This window comes from Nelumbo nucifera, chromosome 8 (assembly GCF_055504915.1).
Source record: "Nelumbo nucifera cultivar China Antique chromosome 8, China Antique-T2T, whole genome shotgun sequence".
In the NCBI taxonomy this organism is placed as follows: domain Eukaryota; kingdom Viridiplantae; phylum Streptophyta; class Magnoliopsida; order Proteales; family Nelumbonaceae; genus Nelumbo; species Nelumbo nucifera.
The window spans coordinates 52136220-52161816 of NC_142656.1; the positions used below are offsets into that span (position 1 = coordinate 52136220).

Below are 25597 nucleotides of genomic sequence, written 5' to 3' on the forward strand. Positions count from 1 at the left end.
TTAGTCGGCAAACCTTCTTACCTGTCTCAGTATCATAGAATCCAGGAGGCAACTGCGTGTAAACCTCTTCCTGTAAGTCTCCATTCAGAAAGGCATTTTTAACATCCATCTGAAACAGGGGCCAAGAATGATTTGCTGCAAGGGATAACAGAACTCGGATGGTGGTCATCTTGGCTACTGGGGCAAAGGTCTCCAAGTAGTCTATACCATAAGTCTGAGTGAACCCCTTTGCAACCAGCCGGGCTTTGTACCTTTCAATAGAGCCATCAGCATTATGCTTCACAGTGAACACCCATCTACATCCTACCGGTTTCTTTCCTTTTGGTGGGTCAACCAGTGCCCAAGTATTATTCTTCAACAGGGCATCCATTTCAATTTGCATACTGATAAAGCTTCTTGCACTGTTCTTGGAATAGGGACATCGGCAATGGAAGTAAGATAGGACCGGTAAGATGGAGACAGACGATCATAGGATAAGAACTGTGAGATGCTGTGAGCTGTAGAAGTGGTGCAATGTCGTTTCCCTTTGCGAATGGCAATAGGGAGATCAAGGTCATCCACAAGAGAGGAAGTGGCAACAGTGAGGGGTATCTCAGTAGGCTTTGGATCTGGAGCCGTAGAAGGAACTGGAGCTGGCCGGGACTGCCGATGACTGGGATCAACCTGCCTGCATCGCCTGTGATAGACTCTCAACTCCGGCTCCCTCTGACCACCCTCACCACTACAGCCTTCATCATCCAATGGAATAGGTAAAGGAACAGCCCCATTCAAAACAGCCCCACTTCTACCAGCCCCACTTCCACTCTCACTGCTCTCCCCCTGAGGAGAAACCCTAGGATAATAGGGTGTCTCCTCAAAGAAGGTGACATCCATGGAGACAAACCGTTTCCCTGAAACCGGATCATAGCAGCAATAACCCTTTTGAGTTTGTGCATAACCAAGGAAAATGCATTTGGAGGCCTTAGGTTCAAACTTGGAATGATGAGGCCCGAGAAGCTGAACGAAACAGGTACAACCAAAGGTTTTAAGGGGAACAATGAACAACTCCTCGTCTGGGTATAGAAGGGAAAAGGGGGTTCTCATATCAAGAACCCGGGAAGGAACTCGATTAATGAGATAAACTGCCGTGAGGATAGCATCACCCCAGAAGCGAATAGGTACATGGGAGGTAAACATAATTCTTCTAGCCACCTCCAAGATATGTCTATTCTTCCTTTCAGCAACGCCGTTCTGCTGTGGTGTATAAGGGCAAGTGCTCTGGTGAATAACTCCATGGCTAAGAAGGTAGGAGGTCAATGGCTGAGCAAAGTATTCCTTTGCATTATTAGATCTAAGGATTTTGATTTTGGTCCCAAACTGAGTGAGAACCATCTGATGGAAGTTTTGGGTCAGAGCAGGAACCTCATCCCGAGAGCGCATAAGATAGACCCAAGAAAACCGGGTATGGTCATCAACAAACAGTAGAAAATATCTGTACCCACCCATCGAAGAGATATGATACGGTCCCCAAACATCAGTATGCACAATATCAAAAGAGGAATTACTCCTTTTATTACTTAAAGAATAAGAGGTTCTACAATGTTTGGCAAACTCACAACTTTCACACCTCAACTTCGATAACTCAACGGACTCAAATAAAGCAGGAAATAGACTTTTCAAATGACCTAATCGGTTATGCCAAAGCATAACCGAACTCACAGACTGGGAAACAAAAGACTTCTTATCCACTGACTCCTCCCGACGAGAACTCTCTCCAAGCAGATAGATCCCGTTCGTCTCACGGCCAGTCCCAATCACCTTCCTCGTCTCCAAATCCTGAAAAACACATCGGTCAGGGAAAAAGGTTACTGAACAGTTCATGTGTTTGGTAATACTACCAACTGAAAGCAGGTTAGTATCAAGTTTAGGAACATGCAAGACAGAAGATAAAGAGATAGTATCCGATAGCTTGATGACCCCCTTGCCCGAAATGGGAACAAGAAAGCCATCAGCAATGGACACTCTATCTCGGCCAGAGGACAAGTGATAAGAAGTGAACAAAGATGGCAAGCTAGTCATATGGTCAGATGCACCTGAATCTATTACCCAGCAGTGGTCAGTATTACCTGGAGCTGAAGCATGGTAAGCTGAGGCTCGAGTACCTGAATGTGCAAATGCAGATGTGGCAGGAGCTGATGGTGACTGAGATGGCTGAGCTGAACTCCCAACATCCTTTTCCAACTGTATGAGGGCAGCCCGAACAGCAGCTAAAGTCTCTCGGGATGTGCCTGATGAGGATGCTGAATCAGTGTTCACGGCCACATGAGCATTACCATTCTTATTTCTTAGTTTTGCTGGGACCAAGTGAGGATGTAGCTTCCAACAAGTATCTTTTGTGTGCTTGGGTTTCTTGCAATGTTCACATACCAGATCCCGTTTATCTTCCTTCTTCCAGTCCCTTTCTGAGTCACCCCCTGGCTTAGGTTTAATAGCTGTCAAGGCTGGGAAAGAGGGCTGAGGCTGCATCATGACTTTCCTCCTGGTCTCTTCACTATGCCCCAGGGAGTATGCTTGAGAAAGGGTCACACTATCTCTTGTCAATATCTATTGTCGCACAATGTCATAATCTGAATTCAAACCAGCCAAAAACTCAAATACCCTATTCGTCTCGACTTGCTTTCTGTGAGTCTGTGCATCTTTGGGACTCTCCCACTCAAGGGTCTCTAGATGGTCAATCTCATGCCAGAAGGATTTCAAGGTAGAGAAGTAGACAGAAACTGGCTTCTCTCTTTGTTTAAGGCTGTTCACCTCACACTTCAGTTCATAGGCTCTCGCAACATTAAGGGGTTGAGAATAGGTTTCTTTCATTACATCCCATATCTCTTTGGCTGTCTTTGCCCACAAGAAATTTCGGCTGATATGTGGCTGCATAGAATTACACAGCCATGCCATAACCAAATAGTTCTCTTGAACCCACTTGGTGTATGTTGGGTCCTCCTTGGAAGGTTCTTTCACATCTCCCAAGAGGTAACCCGGTTTTCCCCTTCCTCCAATAGCCATCATGGCTGATTGAGCCCACTCCAAGTAATTTAACCCATCAAATCTCATAGTTGTAATCTGAAACCCAGTTTCAGATACACCACCAAAATTGTTGTTTCCAAAACTACTTTCTCCCTGACCCTTGAACTCCATCTTTGATTGAGAATCAGTGGCTACAAACTGTTAGAGCCACTATTGCTATACCAGAAAACAGAGTAAAACAAGCAGGTCTGAAATCTGATCTGAAACCAACACAAAACTGATCTGAAATCTGATCTGATCTGAACCGAAATCTGATCTGAAAACAATCGCCTATCACAGTATATGCAAGAAATCAACTCAAATCTGATCTGAAATCAATCGGCATGCACAGTACCAAGCAGCCTGTCAATCTAAGATGCTATTTTCTGAAATCACTACTGTGGGGCCCACTGCTGCGAGAGCAAAATTAGGGTTTCAACTGTAGGTCTGAAATAAGTGCGCAGCTGCACTCTCCGAACAGTCCGCACAAGTGGGACTTATCGTAGGGCAATATGAAACCCTAAAAACTAATCACCTCTGAAAGGGGGGGGGTTCGGCTCAACAGTCAAACCCTAGAAACAAACTTAAACACAGTTCGGCAAGTCAAACCCTAGAAACAAACTGGAACACAGTTCGGCCCCTCCTTCTAGACAGGTTCAACCTATCTCGACTGATTGCAGTTTCTGAAAACTCAATAAAAAAAACTTACTTATGTACTTTCGGTTTACTGTCTTCTAGGGTTACCTGAACCCTAACCTTCGCTGATTCTTCCTGATTACCAACTCTCTGCAGACCGCGGCAAGTCTTCAACTGCTGCGACCCTCTCCTGGTAATCTCCATGATTCAGCCACCGAATACTTCTTCAAAGCTTCCAGCCCTAGCTAGTCCTCATGTGGTCGGCTGGACTAGACACACATGAGAAGCCCTAGATAGGCTCTGATACCAAGTAGAAGATCAAGACTGTAATCAGTCTTGAATCCTAATAGGTTTTAGGTTTACAAAATAGAAGAAAAGTGAGAGAAAGAAGAGAGAATAGAAGAGGAACAGGAGAACACAAGTGGTTGAAAGGAGGAACTGATTCTAACAGATCTGCCGCCGCCACTTTCTTATTATTTATAGGTTATGTTTAGTACACAATGGAAAGGACACATCTGCCCTTAGTACTTACATAATAAATAAAGTAAATAAAAGCTGAAATAAATAACAACTGAATTAACAAACTGACTCAAACTGACACTACTATAACTGAAACAAATAACTACACATGCTGTCCTACGAACACAGTGGGGACCACTGCAGTGGGGCTCACATCAGTGTTCTCTACAGAGGACACTAACCAAACTGGTAAGAACAGTTCATCCACAATTACAGTCACCTTCCTCGGTATATCTTCTGGTTTTACTCCACCCAGTAGAATGGCTGCACTTAGCAGATCTCCCTAGGAGACACCATCAAGGCGAGCTCCACACAGCAAAACAATTGAGTTTGCAGTTTCTTGATTCCAGAGATGGAATGGCAGCCCAACCACTCAGACAGTAACATTATCTTCCATTAAGAACACTTTCGAATTTGAAGAAAAAGACCATTTATAGACTGAAAAGGTCCCCAGAACATCTTGGATACAACATGCTCTAACATTTACCTGGTTTTCGAGAGGCTCCAATACTGCCTTAGCAGAATCAAACGGAGTTAAGATGAAGGTGCTTCTTAGCTCCAGTTTGAGCTTCAGTAGTTCTGCAACTTTCCACCAATCTGTCACCAATCCTCCAGCTTCAGCCACTAGTGTTCTTTCCCATTTTCCTGCTGTTCCATCTGCTATCCAAGAAGGATCCCACCTACTGTTTGCCATGGTTAAAAATTTCTTTTCTGGTACCTCTTCCTTATGCATGATCTGTCTTCTAGTTTCTGGTCTTAGTTCCCTTTCATCAATTTCCGATAGTTCTTTTTTTTCCAATTCCCTTCTATTTAGGAATTTTGTTAGTATCCCAGCTATCTTTATCCATCCTTTGTCATTCTTCCCTTGAGGGAAGCAAACCATCTGCTTCTTTCTTTTAGAAAAATATTCTGTGAGAGATATGAATGCACCCTTTGCATTCCCCATCACATACCTCCTACCTGACTCTAAGGATTTTTCTTTCCATTATATCTGTTTCCCTTTAGTTGCTGCATCAAAGACATATTCCTTCACCCAGACAATCATGTCTGAGCCTTCCACAAGAACCGTAGCCCTGTTCTCTTATTTTCAGTCCCATTCTTCCTTTGATCCGTATTTCTTCAAAGAGAAAATCTTTGGCCTCTACCCTCAAAGCTGACCTCCATTTTGCTTTCTCCACAAAGCCTCCTTCCAAAGCCTCTATTCATTGATGAGGAGATGTTTTCCACAAAGCCTCAAAGCTGACCTCTACCCTCAAAGCTAGCACAACATTATTTTACCAACTCGGGTGTTACTGTTCACACCCAGAATATCTATTATATGATAGATCTGAAATTACATCCATGTCCCTATAAGGGCGCCCAAATACAAAAGAAAAGGAAAAGACAACAATACCCCTAAAGACAAATACATATTCTCAACACTCCCCCTCAAGCTGAGCATAGATATCTATCATGCCCAACTTGCTCAAGTTTCTATCAAGTTTTGGCTTGTTGAGACCCTTAATGAGGCAATCAGCAAGTTGGTTCTCTAACCTAACAAAAGGCACACATTTCTCTCCATTAGCTATCTTTTCTCTAATGAAGTGTCTGTCAACTTCAATATGCTTTATGCGGTCATGTTGAACAGGGTTATGAGCAATGTTTATGGCAGTTTGATTATCATAGTGTAGCATCATTGGGGTTTCAGCTTTGATCCTAATTTATGATAGCAAAGACTTCAACCATAGCAACTCCAATACACCATGAGCCATAGCTCTGTATTCAGCTTCAGTACTAGATCGGGCAACAACAGATTGTTTTTTGCTTTTCCAAGACACAACATTACCTCCTACCAAGGTGCAGTAACTGGAGGTGGATCTTCTATCATCTATAGAACTTGCCCAATCAACATCAGTGTAAGCCTTAACCTTGAGATGTCCCTGGTTAGATCTTCTATCATCTATAGAACTTGCCCAATCAACATCAGTGTAAGCCTTAACCTTGAGATGTCCCTGGTTAGAGTATAGCATTCCTTTACCTGGACACCCCTTTAGGTAGGCAAGAATCCTGTTGATAGCCTGCATATGTGAAGTTCTAGGTCTGTGCATATACTGACTCGCCATGTTAACAATATAGGATATATTAGGTCGAGTCAGGCATAGGTAAAGAAGCCGACCAACAAGCCTCTAGTAGACACCCTTGTCTAGAAGAATATCTCCATCATCAACACTTAGTTTATGATTGGAGTCAATAAAAGTTTCAACTGGCTTACACCCTAGTTTCCCAACCTCATGAAGGAGATCAACGACATACTTCCTCTGTGAAATGAATATCCCTCCCTTTGACCCTGCCACTTCGATTCCAAGAAAGTATTTGAGATTCCCAAGATCTTTGATTTCAAATTCAGAAGTAAGGAATGACTTTCGTTGGTTTATCCTAGAGTGATCATCTCCAGTGACAACAATATCATCCACATGCACTATCAACAAGGTGAGTAGTCCATTAACCCTTCGTATAAACAAAGTATGGTCCGCTTGTGATTTTGTGTAAACCCAATTTTGAGAATAGCCTTTTTGAATCTATCAAACCAAGCTCTAGGGGACTATTTAAGCCCATAAAGAGATTTTCTTAAACGACAAACCTTCCCCTCACTATTGGGTAAGATTACCCCTGGTGGTAAATCCATGTATACCTCCTCCTGAAGATCTCCTTTTAGGAAGGCATTCTTCACATCCATCTGATTTAGAGGCCATGAATAATGAGCAACAAGAGACATAATAACTCAGATAGAGTTCATTTTGGCTACAGGAGCAAAGCTCTCTTGATAGTCAATCCCATATGTTTGGGTGTATCCTTTTGCCACCAACCTAGCTTTGTATCTTTCAATTGATCCATCAGCCCGATGTTTAATGGTAAATACCCACTTGTAGCCCATTGGAACTTTGCCTTCAGGAAGAGGAACAAGCTCCCATGTATGGTTTTTTAAGAGAGCCTTTATCTCTTGGTTCATAGCATCCTTCCACTGAGGTGATTGAACTGCATCTAAAACATTACGAGGAACAGAAACAGAGGAGATAGTAGTAACATAGGCATGATAGGAGGGTGAAAGAGCATCATAAGAAACATAATTAGTGATGGGGTAGGTGGTGCATTTCCTTTTTTCCTTTTCTAAATGCAATGGGAAGGTCAAGGTCAGATTGTGAGACATCGGGCTCAATAATAATAGGAGAAGGAAGTTCAGGGTTGCTTTCAGTGTTACCTGGAATCGGGTGATTCGATTGTTGTGGACATTCAGCCTCAGGAGTATCCTTCCTTTTATGCCTTATAAACTACTATTGCCAGGATCGCTGGAGAGGAGGAGGAGGAGGAACAGGAATACTGTTACTACAAGGGGAAGACAAACTAGGAATGCTCATAGAGCTAGGAACAAGAAAACAAAAAGGAGTCCGATCTTCACAAACACTCTCCCCCTGAAGGGAAGGATGAGTGGACTGAAAATATGGAGTAGACTCAAGGAATGTAACATCCTTAGATACGTACCTTTATCCAGTATGGGGATCAAAGCACTTGTACTCCTTTTGGACTGGAGAATAGCCTAGAAATATGCATTTGACAGATTTAGGGTCAAGTTTCTGGCGAGGACTCATGTCATGAACAAAGCAGCTACAACCAAAGACTCTGAGAGGCAAATTGAAAATAGGATCCTTAGGAAACAAAAGTTGATGAGGTGATTGAAGAGAAAGGGATCGTGAAGGAAGTCTATTAATGAGATACACTGCTGCTTCAATTGCATCTCCCCAGAATCGAGTTGGTACATTCATCTGGAAGAGAAGGCCTCTTGCCACCTCGACAACATGTTTGTTTTTTATCTCTGCTACACCAAATTCTGTTGCGGAGTATGAGAGCATGAATTTTGATGAATTGCTCCCTTTCCTTCAAGGAATAATTGTAGATGCTTTTCAAAATACTCCTTCGCATTGTCAGACCGTATTATCTTGATTTTCCTTTCAAATTGTGTTTCCACCATCTTGAAGTAGTTTTGAACAATGGAATGGACCTCATCTCTACTCTTCATCAAGTAAAGCCAAGTATATCTAGAGTAATCATCAATGAACAATATAAAATAATTATAGCTGCCCATACATGGAATAGAGTATGGGCCCCAAACATTAATGTGTATCAAGTTGAAAGCAACATCACTCCTATTACTTGCAGGATATATAGTTCTACATTGTTTTGAGAGATGACAAACTTCACATTGCATACCCAAACTAGACTTAGACTGACATAAGTTTGGAAACAAAAATTTAATGGACTTAAAAGACACATTACCGCGGTGACAATGCCACAACTTCAAAAAACTAAAATTTTCATCATGACATGATTCAATCTAGCACAGTAATCCTTGCTCAGAGGTTTGAACAAAAAGGTAAACTCCATCAGCTTCATGCCCAGTTCCAATCGTCCTTCCTGTTCTTAGGTCCTAAAAAACACAATGAGAAGGGAAAAAGGTCACTGAACAATTATGAGATTTGGTAAGAGTGCTAACAGATAAAAAATTCTTGTACAAGTGGAGGACATGAAGGACAGAGCTCAGGGAAAGATCACAAGTAAGCTTAACCTCCTCCAGACCAGAGATAGGGGTCTGAGATCCATCAGCTACAGTGATTTTTCCTTCCCCTGGAGCCAACTTATAAGAGGTGAAGTGGGAAGACATACCAGTCATATGTGCACTATCTCTAGAGTCCACAATCCAGGAGCTAGTAGGAGAAGATTGACAAGTAAGTGCAGTACCTGATTTTGCAAAAGCACTGGAAGGATTACTAGAATTAGTAGAGTCAGAGAGCCCAGACTTCTCAAGCTGAGTCAACAGAATCCTAAGCTTCTCCATCACATCAGAGGAATCATGTGTGAGAGCCTATACATTAGGAGGGCAATCAGCTCCAACAGTAGCAAGATGAGCATTGCCCTTCTTTTCGGTTTTAAACTTGTCAGGCTTCAAATGTGGATTCAATTTCCAACACCTATCCTTCGTATGTCTCGACCTTTTGCAATAATCACAGACCACATCTTCATGCTTTTCATTAGTACCCTGTTTGTTTGTACTCGACTTGAACCTTGAAGACATGTAGGCAGAATGATCCATCACTGAGGTCTGCATCATAGCAACCCTTCTCCTCTCCTCTCCCTGCACTAAGGAGTATGCAGTAACAAGGGAAACAATATCTGCACTCAAGATGTGTTGTCAGGTAAAATCATACTCACCATTCAATCCAGCCAAGAAGTCAAACACTCGATTCTTCTCAACATACTTCCGATACTGTTCACCATCCTCAGGGTTCTTCCATTGGAAGTTTTCCAAATGATCTATTTCTTCCCATAGAGACTACAAAGATGGAAAGTACATGGCTATAGTCCTCTCCCCCTGACGTATATTATAGGCTTCTCTTCAGAGTTGATAGACTCGGGCTGTATTTTTTTTTTGAGAGTACGTGGCTGTAACACGATCCCAAATATTCTTGGCAGTGGAGAGGAACATATAATTGCAGGCAATATGTGGCTGCATTGAACACACCAGCTATGACATAACCAAGGAATTATCCTGTTCCCATCTAGCAAGTTTGGGGTCATTAGCTTTTGGCTTCTCCTCCCTACTAGTAATAAATCCCAGCTTACCCTTACCTCCGATAGTAAGCTTGGCTGATTGAGACCACTCTAGGAAGTTGGTTCCATCAAGTTTTACAGTGGTTATCGTTACCACTGGAGACATCGACATTACCCGACAGCACTTCAGAAGAGGTTTGTAACTCCTTAGGCACATCCATTTGAGTTGGATAGGCCTTTTAACAGTTCTACAACACTACAACCACCAACCAACACACACTTGACCCACAAAAGATGGGAAACACTCGGCTGGAATCCAATGGGAGGCCCAAAACTGAACCGACGGCAATATTGGGAAGAAAAAAGACCTGTAGAAAGATCAAAGGTTATAAGGATGTGAAACCACTTCCCATACCTTTAGCAATGCCAAATAAACCAAAACCAACAAGTTTCAAGCATGTGTCAAACTCAGACAAGGAAGAAAAAGTCCAAACATCGAACCAGTATTTTTCTATAATTTTTTATTGTAAAATCTGGGAAAACTCATAAACACATCAGATGAAGATAAGAACCATACCACAATAACCCTAAAATCAGGGTGAACTAGAGTATATCAGATTCAAGGGTTGCCGCCAGTTCCTGTACGGACTGCTGACGTCATCTGGTAGCGGTTTGACGTTAGTAGGTCTTTGTGAGTTCGGGAGTTGGTAGAGGATCTAGTCTGAGGCTTCTTCCCGTTTTGATACCAAGTTGTCGAGTGTAGGAAGAGGGAAGGAAGAAAGAAGAAGAGAAGAAGAAGAGAAGAGGAAGAAGAAGAGTTATGGGAGAGAACTTGGGTGTTACTGTTCACACCTAGAATGTTTATTATATGATAAATCTGAAATTACATCCATGTCCCTATAAGGGCGCCCAAATACAAAAAAAGGAAAAGACAACAATACCCCTAAAGCCAAATACACATTCTCAACAATTTGATAATGTTGTTGGGCTCTAGACTTATAGCAAGAGTTGTTGTAGTTGCTCCCTAACCCACAAGGCATAAGAATATTTTCTAAAAGAAATGCATCCAATATTTCTGAAAAAATGTATAAACATGGGAGATCAATTGAAAATTGAAAGAGAGTAGTATCTTTTGGATCGACAATATCGGTTTGTTGCATGAAGAGAGAGAGAGAGAGGAAAAAGTTGGGTGCCAAATGCAAATAATTGGGCTTAGTATGGGCCCAACACTTAAGTATAAGTGGTCTCTGGTTTTAGCTATCATATGAAGCCCAAAGGCAACAAATTAATATAAGAAAACAAGCCCATCAAATTTTAACCCCAAATGTAGTGTCACACCCTCTACCAGACTTGACTGCTAAATGTAGTGTCATACCCTCTATTTTAATGGATCCCGGGAATATGACCTTTTACAAATATTTTTTATGAAATAATTTATTATGAATATAAATACATTTTGCAAATTGATTTTAAAGCACATTGAAATCCATTGCCTATAGTTTAAGGTTTCCATTAGAGAGAGTGTAAACCTGAATATTCTCTTTTCTAAAAAGTGGCTGATCCTATCACAATGATCACCCACTCAAGTGATATTTCAAACTACTCCAATATACCCATGTATTTGACCCGTAGAGAATCTTACTAGTTGGCACATTAAAAGCAACCCTGTCCAACATGTGCAATATCATCATCCAGTCCGGGGTTAATGTAACTTTTCAATTTTGCTCATATGTCTCTAAGGTTTTTGACATAACAAGAAATTGGTTATTGTTTAGTGTTTCTGGTAAATACCCACTGACCATACTGTGGGTCGAACCCTAGCAACTGAAACTAGCTACTCCACCAATTCGACAGTACATCAATGTCAATTTGTTAGTATAATTGTCCAAGTATATTCAATGGCTAAGTGTCACACACTTGGTATAGGAGAGCTCAACAAATTTAGGCCTAGAGATTCAGAAAAGGCCCTTGTGGGGCAAAGAAGAGAAAATAAGATAGGAAGAAATAACATGATAATGTACAACAAGGACTATAGTGACAACATCAAGATTCTTCACACACCCCTCAAATTGATGTGAGTACATTAGCATCGGTTTGCCCGGATGTTTGCATGAAAGATAGGGTTAGAAGCAATCTTTATAACACCGGTGTTGTTTGTATACAAATGGATAGGTGTAGAGATAGGATGACCAAGGTCTTTAAGTAGCGATTTAAGCTAAACAATTTCACTGCACACTGACAACATTGCCCTGTATTTAGCTTTTGTGGAGGACTTGGAGATAATTTATTGTTTATTGCATTTCTACGAGATAAGAGAATCACCCATGAAAAGACACCACCCGTAGTGGAGTGACGAGTGTCAAGACAACCTACCCAATTAGCATTAGCATAGGCCCTCAAATGGATAGGAGAGGATGTGGAGAAGAATAGTCCTGGCGATAAAGTGCCAAGAACATAGTGGATAATCCGATGTACAGCAGTTAGATGGGGTTGGTGAGGAGTAGAGACAAATTGACTAACAACTTGGACAATTTAACATTCAACTCCAAGGGAGTATCAACATGCTTATTATTAGTAAGGCCATCCAACTTGACAAGATCCAAAACATATTTGTGTTGGCAAATGAAATATCCCCAATGATTTCTTTGGACTTCAAGTCCTAAGAAATAGGCCCATGTCCTTCATGTGAAAGGATTTGTGAAGGAGAGACTTAAGGTCATGAATTCCTTCCATATCATCTCTAGAGTCAACAACATGTCATCCACATATAAGAGAGAATTGTACTACTCTGAGGCCATTTTCGAACAATGAGAGAATGATTAGAATCACTCTGATATACCCACATCCACAACATCACTGAATTTCTCAAACCATTCCCGATGGGCCTTCTTTAGCCCATAGAGAGATTTCTTCAAGCGACAAAGAAGAGATGGATCACTATAGTACCTCGAAGGGATTTCATGTATACTTTTTTCTTTAAATTCCCATGTGGAAAGGCATTTTTCACATCTAATTGATAGGTAGACCAAGAGTGCACAACAAAAAGGGCTAAAAGAACACGAGTTGTAGTGATAAGCAAATGTCTCCTCATAATCAATGCCATACTTGTGTATAACCCTAAGCCACAAGACGGGCTTTTATCAATCTAAGGAGCCAGCAGATTTCAACTTGATAGAATAAACCCACTTGCTCCCAATAAGAGAACCATCAGAAGGAGTTGGGATAAGGTCCCAAGTGTCATTCTTATGCAAGGCTTGAATCTCTGCATCCATGGCATCTCTCCAGTGGGGATTGCTAATGGCCTGCTATTAAGAATGAGGAATACTATAAGTGGAAGACAAGACAACAGAAAAGGAACTATGGTTTGAAGGGAAACCATAGCGTTAGGGGGTCTAGAAACACGGCTAGAACATCGCAAAGGAACAAATGGAACAATAGAAGAATCTAAAATAGAGGTATCACTTACAGGGTTATCGGTGGTAGGTTGAGGATCTGAACTGGGATGAAGGAGGGTTGTAGGCATAGGTGTTGGATCACAAACTCGCTTGTGATAGAAGATGAGAAGATCCTTCACAATTGTTGAAGATGAAACATCCTGTCAATCAAAGTCGTACAAAATAGAAACAAAGGTTGTTAATAACTTGGCTTCTCTTGAAAAAAAGGAAATATGCTCAAGAAAAATGACATTCCGAGAAATACAGATGCGGTGGGTAGAAGGATCATAGCAAAGAAATCCTTTGTGGCTAAGAGTTTAGAACGTTCCCAAGAGGGAAGATGTACAAAATATAAGCTCCAAAAACATGAATGTTGGAGAGATTGGGAGGATGACGAAACAATTTTGATGAGGAGACAAGTTAGCCAGAACAGATGAAGGAACACAATTAATTAGATCCACAGTCGTATTAGCTGCCCCCACCCAAAATGAAGATGGTGCATGTGACTTTTGAAGAAGAGTTCTCACAACACTGAGGATGTGCTCATTCTTGTGTTTTGCCACACCATTTTGCTAAGGAGTGTTTGGATAACTTTGTTGAATTTGTATTCCAAGATTTCTTATGTAAATCAGAAATTCACCATCAGTGTATTCTCCCCTTGAGTCTGAGTGTGGGATATGAACATTGGATTAAAACTGAACTTGGACCATAGCATGAAATAACTGAAAGGTTGGAAAAAACTTCTGAATTGTGTTTGAGGAAGTAGATCTAAGTGTACCTTGTGCAGTCATCAATTGTGAAATAACAGAGGAAGTCCATACATCACTATGTATAATTTCAAATGGTGAAGTAGCATGTTCAGCTTTGTGAGGAAATAGCAATGTATGACTCTTACTCAAACAACAAGTAACACAAGATGTATCAAAAGTTTGCAAGGAGGGAATTTTATTTCTAATGAAACCAATGAAACAAAAATTTATGTTTTCTAGGATTTGGGTGACTTGAACATTTATGCCATAAATCCCAAATGTTATTTCTTTGACCCAAACCAGAATTCAATGAAAAAGTACTAAAATAAGCAGATGATTATATTGATTGAGATCCCTCGAATTCTAGTGCAAACAAGTGACTCAATCTATGCCCCTTCCCTTTCACCTTCCCAATGCACCAGTCCTAGATCAAACAACCATTAGAAGAAAAGGTTAGAATGTGACCTTCATCAACCAATTGACCAACTGAAATAAGGTTAGTGGTAAGTTTGGAAATAAAGAAGGTTTTGGTAAGGGAAGGGGAAGCCGAGGGTGAGAGCTTCAAACACAAATCATTACTCCCAATGATATTTTAGTTTCTCACCATTGGCAGTAAGAATATGCTTATAATGGGTCTTTGAAGATTTATTTGATGGTTTAGGGTAGGCATCAATCATATGATTGGTAGCCCTACAATCAATTATCCAAACATAAGAGGAAGAGGAACAATAACCAGACTAGATAACCCAATAGCAGAAAATGTAGATGAGATAGTAGAGGATATCAGTTCTTGTATCTCTTCCTTGTTCATGGGAGCAAAAGATTCACCTTTGACACTGGGAACATCAGTCGTTTGTCCTTCAAATACCTGGTAAGCCCATGGCTGATTCTTATTCATACTACCTTTGGAGGGGCGAACAGGACAATCTGGAATGATATGACCATGCTGTTTACAGTATGTGCGAACATTCTTCTTCTTGAAGTGCGAAGCAATATGTCCAAAACCGTTGCATTCATAACATTGTGTTTTAGACATATCCTTTCCACTCAATTTCTTACTCCCTTGTGCAATAAAAACTGTTTCAGCCCTAGATCCAAGTTTCTTCCCTTCTAGATTTGCAACAGTAAGTCTAGTCTCCTCTCTTAGCAATTCTCCCATCACAGAATCTAAATCTAGTAGTGTACCCCTACTCAGAATATTGGATCAAATAATTTCATATTCAGGTTTCATTCTCATGAGGAAATGATTCACCTTCCTCTTCTCAAAGTGCTTCTATAGATACTTAACGCACTTTGCCGAATCAAATGGTCAAATGTGAACTAATTCATATTTTGCCCACAAGTCAAGAAAGCCTGCATAATATTCCTGTATCTTTTTATCTCCCTAGCATAAATATTTCGGACTCAATTTGGTACTGTCTTAACATATTGGACTGATGATAGACCTTCTTCAGATAAGAATACATTTCATAGGCTTTTCGCATTCTCATAGGAATAGCAATGTGAGAAACAATAGAGCTGAGAATTCAGGAGACAATTTTTCCATTTTCAAGTTTCCATTGTGTAAATGCCTTGGTGTCTGATTTATCAAGTTTATTGACAGCCCCATTTAAGTATCCTTCAAGCCCTTTTCCTTGAACAAAGAAGTCAAAATGGAACTTCCACATGCTATAGTTAGTTCCATCAAACTTCACCAGAATAATGTCCACCTTTTCAGCCATTTTAATCAAGAAATATATAATCTAAAATGTGAAGTAACAACCCTGATAATTAGATTCAAGGTTGCTTAATCTCTACACTTAATCCAGAGATTGTGCAGCTGCTGAAATCAATATCCCAGCAATAAACCAAGAGAATCTCTCAGAAGAGGCACCCTTGATAGCAAGACTGAAGCAAACAATATGGAGAAATAGCAGAGAGATCAGGTCCAGCAGATATGTATGGTCATTCACCTCAGTTGTACAATCCACGGAGACATGCCAAGCTATGGAGGAATCAAAATCCTTCAAAGAAAATGCCAAATAGATCCAACCTGATAGTTTTAAGTGGTAACAGTCCAAGACAGCAGTGTTTCAGGACTGACGAATTGGAGAGAAAAGAAATACTCTTTAGAACTGATACCGAAATGCAACTAAGTATTTTATGGAGTAAGAGTACCCTAGGCAACACCAAAACTAGGGTTCCAAGAAAAAAGGATAGATGATTGAGCAGAAAAATCAGATTCACCAACCTGATGTGCAGATTTCCAGAAACTGCCTTCCAGGAGAGGAGAGATCAGAACTCCACATACTTTTCCAATTACGATGAGATTTTCTGAGTAGGTAAACCAGGTCTAGGCGACACACCAGTTACAGTCTCCCTTCAAACAAATGTTTTCTCAAAGAGTTCTACGAAAATCTCCCTTGCTGAAATCTCAGACAGATAACCAGGATAAGGGTTGAATGGAGCAACCCTAGCTCCAGTCGATGAGTCCAGAAATCAATAAGATTTGAGAGGTTAATGAGTGAACATGGAGCAGACAGTCTATGGAGTAGCCTGCTTTGATACCATGTCACACACTTAGTTTGTAAAAGAGAGATCAACAAGTATAGGGTGAGTATGTATAGAAAAGGCCCTTGTGGGGAAAAAGAGAAAATAAGAGAGAATCAGAGAAATAAATAACATGATAGTGTACAACAAGGACCATAGTAATAAGATACAATATCAGGATTCTTCACACTAAGAACATTCCAGACGAACATAAGTCTCATAAATGTCTAGTTTAAGGGTTTAGGGGGTAATACACAAAAAAGCATACCAAACATAATCATGAAATAATAATGATATTGATTTCATTAATAAAAATCAGAATACATTAGTCTGATTAAAGTTAAGGACATACACTGTCTAACACATACAACCAAGTAAATTTGCAGTAATCATTAATAAACAAAATGAAATATCTGTATCCACCCATATTGGTAATAAGGGCCCCACACATAAGCATCCGCAATAAGAAATGGAAAATCACTTCTTTTATCACTTTGATAATAAGTTTCTCTACAATGTTTTGAAAACAGGCATGTTTCACATTGATGACTTGAAAACGACACCGATTGAAAAAGACTAGGAATCAGTAACTTCAAGGACTAGAAAGACACATGACCCTCATGACAGTGCCATAACTTTATTTAAATCAATTGACTCTTATTCACAAGGAAATTTGGAAGAGCATGCTAAACAATAAGCTGGCTCAAAAGCTAAACTGCATTAATTTTATTGCCACTTCCAATCATCTTCCTAGTTTTTAGGTCTTGGAAAACACAATTATTAGGAAAAAAAGGTTACACAACAATTTAAAAATTTGGTAAGGGAACTAACAAACAACAAATTAGTATGCAACTAGGGAATGTGAAAGATGGAGTCCAGAGAGAGATTATTACTCAGCTTAACAATACTCACACTAGAAATGAAGTGTAAGATTTGTTGGGTAAAGGAATTTTATCTATTCTACAAAACAAAGGATAAGAACTGAAACGAGATCAGATACATGTCATGTGTTTAAAACTTAGAAGTACCAGAATGAATTAGTTAAGAAGTAGGTGTTTAGGCATGATAAACAATGGAATTACTTGACTTAGCAAAAGTAGTAGAGGGACCACTTTGCTTAGAGCAATTGGTATCACTGTTTTTTCCAACATAGTTAGGAGGCAATGAAGTTTTTCGATCTTAGCCTTGGCAATTACTGTTGTTTCCCTATGATTTGGACCCATTGATGTAGGAGTACTAGCCGGTGTCTTAGAACTAGTGCCAACATGAGCACTATCCTTCTTTGTCCCCCTTAATCTTGGTTGGTTTCAACTCTAGATGTAGCTTCCAATACCTATCTCTGTGTGTTTTGGTCTTTTGCAATAATCACACGTAAAATCTTCCCCTTCAGCTGCATGAGCCCTTTTGGAACTGTTACTTTATTTATGTTTAGTGAAGATAACCATGTTGAGCATTCAATAGTTTGTTAATGAATCATGGAAGCCCTATGACTCTTCACCCTAAACTAGTGAATATGCAACAAGAGGAGTAACCAAATTATTACTTAGGATTTGTTGTTGTGTAAAGTCATATTCAACGTTTAGCCTGGCTAATAACTCAAAGACACTGAGCTTTCATATGCTTCTTGTACTACACCCCATGAAATTAATCCCTGAACTCAAGTGCCTCTAGATAATCTATTTCCTCCTCATAATGATAGAAAAGAACAAAAAATATAAAGACATTGAACTCTCCCCCCCCCTCTTTGAGATTATTGGCTTTCTTGTGAAATTGATAGATTTTGGTGGTGTTATGAACTTGCGAATAGGTGGCTGAAATCCTATCCAAGATATCCTTAGCTGTTGACAAAAGCATGTAGTTCCTTGCTATATGTGACTGCATAAAACCAACCAGCCACATTATAATCATAAGGTTCTACTCCCATCAAGCATGATTAGGGTCAGTTGGAAGAGGTTTTTTCTCAGCCTTGGTTATGCATCCCATCTTTCCACAACCTCTGACATACATCTTTGTGAATTGAGGCCACTAGGAAATCGGCACCATTAAGATTTATAGTTCTAATCTGGATATTTGGGTTGTGATCCATGGAAGTGATTTAAAAGGCATGCCTAGGCACTCAGGCGAGGCACATTTTAAGGTATGTGTCTTGCCTAGCCGCCAGCTACAGCACTTTCAAAAGGCGCATGCCTGGTGTGCCTAGGAGTACGCTTTTTTGCTATTTTTTAAGCCTAGTAGAGCCCCTATTAGCTACTGTTGTTTATTCATTCTTTCTAATGAAAGAATGGACTTGTTTGGGCTTTCCTTGAGGGCTTGGTACAAAGGCAGCTCATAGAATTAGGAATTAAAGATGTTTAACATCACATTAGCTATTTGAAACAATGGAAGAAATAAAGAAATTAATAGTTTAACATGCTTGAATATGTTTTGTATGCTATTTTTTATTTTATTTTGCATTTTTCACTTTGAATATGTTTTGCATGTTAATTTTGTGCATTTTAATCTGAGTTAATAGGCTTTTTAAAATATTTAGTTTAAAATTAAAGTTCATTTTTCTTAATTAATACTATTTTTAATATTTTCTTAATTTATTTTAACTTTTTTACTTTTTTTTTGCTTTTTTTCTTGAATTTTGTGCCTTGCTTCAAAAAGGTGTGTGCCTTGCCTTGCGCCTCGGCCACAAAATGGCTATTGTGCTTTTTTTGCGCCTTGTTCCTTGGGCACAAAATGACCATTGTGCTTTTTTTTTGTGCCTTTCGCTTTTAAAACACTGCTCCATAGGAGAAACAACTACCCAGCCACCCAAAAACAAAGAGGCACTAGAATCAATGTCCTTCACACCAAAACAGCATGTACTAGTTCTACCTAGACCTGTTCATGGGCCGGGCTCGGGCTTGGCTTTTGTCAAAATTCTAATGAGCCCGGCCCGAAGCCCGAGCCCGAGACAGTGTAAAATCGGGCCCGAAGCCCGGCCCGTGAACAGGTCTGGTTCTACCCAGATCAGATACATATCAGAAATTATCCTCCGACAGCCCTAATACATAGTTTTCAACACATGAGAGAGAAGAAAAAGAGAAAAACACAGCTTGCTGGTAAATATGATCACTATAACCTCAAATCAACTCTTGAGTGAGATCAACCCTGGGACATCCAAAATTTCATACAGTTCCAACAGAAGCAAACCCAATCGGCAAAAAAAAAAAAAAAGCATTGGGAAGAGTGCAAATTCAAATATGTTCAGTGCAGATACAAATGGAGCTTATGTGTATGAAGTGGGCATATTGTATTCGCACTGAACAGATTTATATTTGCACTCTTTCCAAGCGGAGCCTAAGCAACAAAATTGATTGAACAATTAGATCTGACTTCTTTTAATTTTCTTAACAAAAATTCCAGAAAAAACATGAAGCTCATTAGTACGTATGAAACCACCACCAAAAAGTGTCTAAAATCATATCTAACCAGAACCTAAGGTTCCCATGCTCTGAAGGATGTGCCGGCCATGCAGTCTACTGATATGGTGGTGATGATGTCAGCAGTCAGACATGATTGCTGCAATTGAACCTTCTTCTGTAGGGTGCTCTTATACTAATTACTCACTTGAGTTGTAGATGGTTGAGAAAGAAAGAGAGAAGAAGAAGAAGAAGAAGAGAGAAGAAGAAGAAGAAGAAGAAGAAGAAGAAGAAGAAGGAGGAGGCAAAAATGCATCAGTAAACGATTAATATTAGGCAAAAAGAAGAAGAAGAAGAAGAAGAAGAAGAAGAAGGAGGCAAAAATGCATCAGTAAACGATTAATATTAGGCAAAAATGCCCTTGGATAGGTACCTCTCAACAAGTAAATGTAGAAATGGATTGGGTAGGGTATATCCATATGCGCTACCATACCATACCAAGCTTTTCAATTTTGGCAAGGGGTAGCTAAGGTCAACTTCAAGAGCTCTACAGGTTTAAGGCAAGGTGATCCCTTGTCACCATTACTTGTCATTATTTTCATGCAAGGTTTGCAACAATGGCACAAAAAGTATGATGGAAGTAGGGGAAGTCACCAATGTGCAGGAATTGGCTGATCTATTGGGCTGCAAGGTGGGTAGCCTTCCTACCAAATACTTGGGCCTTCCACTTGGGGGCAAAGAGCACGTCAAAATCCATTTGGATCCCAATTCTTGAATGAATAGACTCGAAGTTGATTGCTTGGAAGACTTGTTATCTATCTAAAGAAGACAAAGTGACTCTAATGAAGAGTGTGTGCTAGCCAGCCTCCCAGCATATTATATGTCTATTTTCACCATCTTCTCTGAAGTTGATGGTGAAATTGAGAAGAACATGATAGAAAGGTTGGAATGATTCAGCCAAATATCACTTGTCAACTAGGATCAGTTTTGTAAATCAATTTCCCATGGCGAGCTGGGAATCAGGAAGGTTAAGCATTTAATACAACCTTATTGGGTAGTGGTTTTGGAGATCCTTGACAGAACCCAATAGTCTATGGAGGAAGATTATAGATGAGAAATATGGCTTAAGTAATGGTTGGGATGCAGAGAACTCTCACATATCTTATGGGTGTGGTGTATGGAGTGGCATATAGGCTTTCAACAAATTTTATGGAGAATTATGGTTCAAGGTAGGAGATGGTAGAAGATTGCTTTTCTGCTTGGATCCATGGTGTGGGGAGAGGGCTCTGAAGGACAGGTACCTGACTCTGTTTAATGTAGCCGAAAACAAGTTCACTTAGGTTGCAGATTCTTGTGTGGTGGCTGTTGACTCCTTTGGAAGGAGCTTCAATGATTGGGAGATGTATTCGGTGGTTGAGCTCCTTGCTATGCTCCAAAACCAACACATAAGTCTGCAAGTTCAAGATTCTTGATACTGGAAATGGTTACACTCAGGGAAGTTCTTAGTTCTTAGTGAAATCCTTCTATCGAGGCATTGTTGTGGGGAAGGTGAGGATTTTCTAAAAAACCCATATGGGGCACTGATGCTCCTTCAAAAGTGAAGTTTTTCATGTGGGTGGTAACTTGGGAGAAGTGTCTTACATAAGACATGTTGCTGAAGAGAGAAGAATCATCCTCAAATCACCTGTTTCTGCATTGTTGTTTTAGTGCCTCCACTTGGCACTACTTTATTAGGGCACTAAACTTACAGTATTGCTTTCCCAGGTCAGTGAGGCAGCTTTTAGAAGAATGGCAAGTAGTGGGTATGTCAAGGAAAAGGGACAGTCTGATGGTAGTGGTGGTGTGGGCCATCCGGTATGAAAGAAGTATTAGAATATTTGAGTAGAAGTCAATTTCTGAATCAGGGGTGATTCACCTGGCAATAGAGATGTTAAAGAGTTGGCTGTCTATAATCACTGTATATAAGGATGATATATTCTCTGCTTCTTTTTTTTGGGTGGATTATTTAGAGGGTCCTTAGTTGGCATATACTTGTACAGCTTCTCATAAAGTGTAAGCCTCCCAAACACAAGGAGGTGTAAACCTCCTTAAGAGGAGGGGGATGAGGAGGAAGAAGAAAAGGAGGGGGAGGAGGAAGAAGAGGAAGGAGGATCTCATCTTGTTCCTTTCTCTTTGTTCTTCTCTTTCTTTCTTTTTCTTTCCCTTCTTTCTTTTCTTTTCCTTTCCTTTCCTTCTTTTTTTTATTTGTCTTTTTGTCCAAGGCATGCATGAGGCGCATTCCTCTATGAACAACTATGACATATGCCTCAGGGTGTTTTGGGGTGCTTCCCATGCCTTTTAAAATAGGGATTTTTACGATTCAGTCCACCTCAGAATTGGTCATTTTTTTCCCAATGTATTTATACCTAGCTCCCCCTATGAACACCATCCCCCCTTTTAAAATACTGGTATAGAGGACCATACTTTTGATATTAATACGTATACTTTACCTTTCTAAAAAAAAAAGAAGAGAAAAATTGAATTCGAATTTGGACAAACAGGTACCATTTGCAGCCTACTTTTACTTGTGATATCTGTGGTTTTTACATCTCCATTTGTTTATTGTTGTTGCATTGAGAAATTCAAAGGGCATCCTTATCATATTAAAGATCATCCCAAGTGTTATAGGTCACAGTGTGAGTTAACTAGCAATTTATGATTTTATGATTTATATTTGCAGGGAACAGGAGCAATTGAAGGATTAATTTTAAATTTGCCTAGAGAGGGAGAATTATGTTTAAATGGCGAAGTATTTGAGAAGATGCATAACCTAAGACTGCTCCAGCTCAATTATGTAAACCTCCCAAGAGGCTATGAACATTTTTCTAGAGAGCTAAGGTGGCTCTGTTGGCATGGATTTACTTTAAAATTTATACCAACCAATTTTTATTTGGAGAACGTTGTTGTGCTTGACATGCAACATAGCAGAATCAAACAAGTCTGGAAGGAAATAAAGGTTTGCAATGGAATTTATGTTCTCTTACGATCAATTTTGTGTTTCGGGAAAATTGATATTTTTCCTTTTTTTTGTACAGTTGCTTGGGAACTTGAAAATCCTTAATCTTAGTCATTCCCTTCGCTTACTCAAAACTCCAGACTTCACAGGTGTTCCCAATCTTGAAAGGTTGATCCTCGAAGGTTGTACAAGTTTGGTTGAGGTTCATAATTCCATTGGATGTCTTGAAAATCTTGTTTTCATGAATCTGAAAGATTGTAGAAATCTTATCAATTTGCCAAGCAGCATCTGCAAGTTGAAATCTCTTGAAAATCTCATTCTCTCTGGCTGCTCAAAACTTCACAACTTGCCATCTAAACCATGGTATTCGTTCTTCTTGACATTGGAATTTCCAAGAAAAAATCACCGTTCCATTCTTATTCCACCAACTTCTTTCTCAGGTCTTTGCTCCTTAAAACGGCTTGATCTGAGCAACTGCAATCTACTAGATGGCACACTACCTAGTGATTTGGGAAACTTATCCTCATTGCAAGAATTGCATCTAGGAAATAACAACTTTTGTAGCTTACCAGCTACCATCAACGGCCTTTCTCAGTTACAACTTCTTCAGTTAGAAAATTGTACAAGGCTAGAATCCCTCCCAGAGCTTCCTTCAAGCTTAAAAGTCTTGAATGCAAAAGGTTGCACATCAATGGAAAGACTATCAAATATTAAAAGTTTATTATCATTGGAAGTGTTAGATCTCTGTGAAAGCAATTTTTTTAACCTACCAGCCAGCATCAGTCACCTTTCTCAGCTCCAAATCCTTCGGCTGCAGAATTGCACAAGGCTTCAGTCAATTCCAGAGCTTCCATCTAACCTTAAGAGCTTGAATGCAGATGGTTGTACATCATTGGAAAGAATATCAAACCTTGGGAACTTAGAATTATTGGAAGAGTTAAGCCTACGTAATAACAATTTTTGTAGTCTACCTGTTGGCATTGGTCAACTTTCTCAGCTTCAATACCTTTGGTTACAAGATTGCACGAGACTTAAATCACTTGAAGAGCTTCCTTCAAGTCTAATAGAATTGTTTTCAGATGGTTGCACATCTTTGGAAATGTTACCAAATATGTCAAACTGCTACAACTTATCAAGCTTGCTTCTAGGAGATTGTGACAAGTTAATTGAAATTCAAGGCTTAGAGAGGTTGGGAAATTTACGACGCATTCACTTGGATAGGTGCAACAATTTGACAAATACTTTTTGGATGACTCTTATCCAGGTTCTCTCTCTCTCTCCCTATCTCAACCCCCCCCGTGTGTGTGTGTGTTGTGTTGTGTCTTAAACATCAGGTTTTTGTATGTAATAGGGACTGCACGAACGTGGTAGGTTTGACATCTTCCTTCCTGGAAATGAGGTTCCACAGTGGTTCAGCCATCAAAGTATGGGGTCTACAACATCCTTTAAGATTCCCGCTTCTTTGGATTGTAAGATTCAAGGGCTGATTGTTTGTGCTGTATATGCTGCATATGAAGAGAGTGATGATGGGCTTAGACTTGCTTTTCTTCCTTACGCTAATATTGTTGATAAAACAAGTGGATTTGAATGGAGCCTTGTGCCACAGTTCAATGAGATTCCAGTTACTACTGAAGATCACTTGTGGTTGAGCCATAGAACACATACTGAAACTGGACTTTGGTTGGAAGCTGGGGATGAAGTGGACGTTTCAATAGAGGCTGTACAAGTATTCCATGTGAAGAAGTCTGGGGTCCATCTGGTATATGATGCAGATGAGTATTGTTCGGATCCTGTTGTCATTCATAGGGACTAAATTTTGTAGCATTGCCAACTTGGGAGTCAACGCAATAACTTGGTTGAGTTTAATCAATTGCAGTGACAGAACAGTAATGGGTATGATTCTCTCCCTTTTTTCTGGGTTTTCTGAAATTTTGATTATGAAAATGCAGGTTTATCTATTCACTAGTCAGGACTCCTGTAATGTACGGGCTTTCTTAAGCAAGATTGAAGTATATGGGACCTTATGAGTTATGACATTCCAAATTGGGCCAAGCGGTCTATGTCAAATTCAAGCATTATTTTTGTGCTATGTATTGTCAAATAAATTTTATTTATTTATTTTTTTTACATTCAGTGGAATTTAAAATGCTTGAAAAAATCAATTTAAATGATTATTTTATATTAAAATTATTTTATAAGTAATAATTAATTTAAAAAAGTTAATTTCTATTAATATTTAAAAGTTTTACTAAAATTATATTGCTTTTAAGTGAAACTTAAGTGGACTATAATTTTAATTCGTCTTTATTAATTATTACTTTTTATATGCTATTGTTAGACATATATGTATTGACTTTTGTTATTATTTAAATATAATTTAGTTGACCTGAAATTAATAAAATATTAACAAATTTTTCTTATTTTCTACATTACTCACTTATTTTCTTATAATTATTAAACCTTTGCTAATAATTTTAGTTTTCCTGACCTTTATTTATTTCATTAATTGTGAATGACATTTTACTTTTATTAATAGAACTAGTTCTACTTTTTATTGTTCATGGATAATTTTTATCCATTTTATAAGGTTTTAATTTATTCATTATTTTATTTTTTGTAAGTTATTGTTAAATAAAATTGTGTTGATTTTTATTATTATTTAAATGGCATTTAAATGACTTAAATTAATAAAAATTAATTTTAAAATGAACAAAATTAATTCCA

General features: G+C 39.3%; 1 protein-coding gene across 2 annotated transcripts in view; it reads left to right on the forward strand.

Moving 5' to 3' along the window:
* LOC104601565 (TMV resistance protein N-like) overlaps positions 1–24997 on the forward strand; it is a 42711-nt gene extending 17714 nt beyond the window's left edge. For both annotated transcript variants that reach the window (XM_010264942.3, XM_088893523.1), the window contains 3 exons: positions 22598–22873; positions 22953–24137; positions 24225–24997. In XM_010264942.3, the coding sequence (XP_010263244.1) occupies positions 22598–22873; positions 22953–24137; positions 24225–24686 (1923 nt within the window). In that variant the 3' untranslated portion in view covers positions 24687–24997. The remainder of the gene's footprint in view (positions 1–22597; positions 22874–22952; positions 24138–24224) is intronic.
* The last annotated feature ends 600 nt before the right edge of the window (positions 24998–25597 follow it).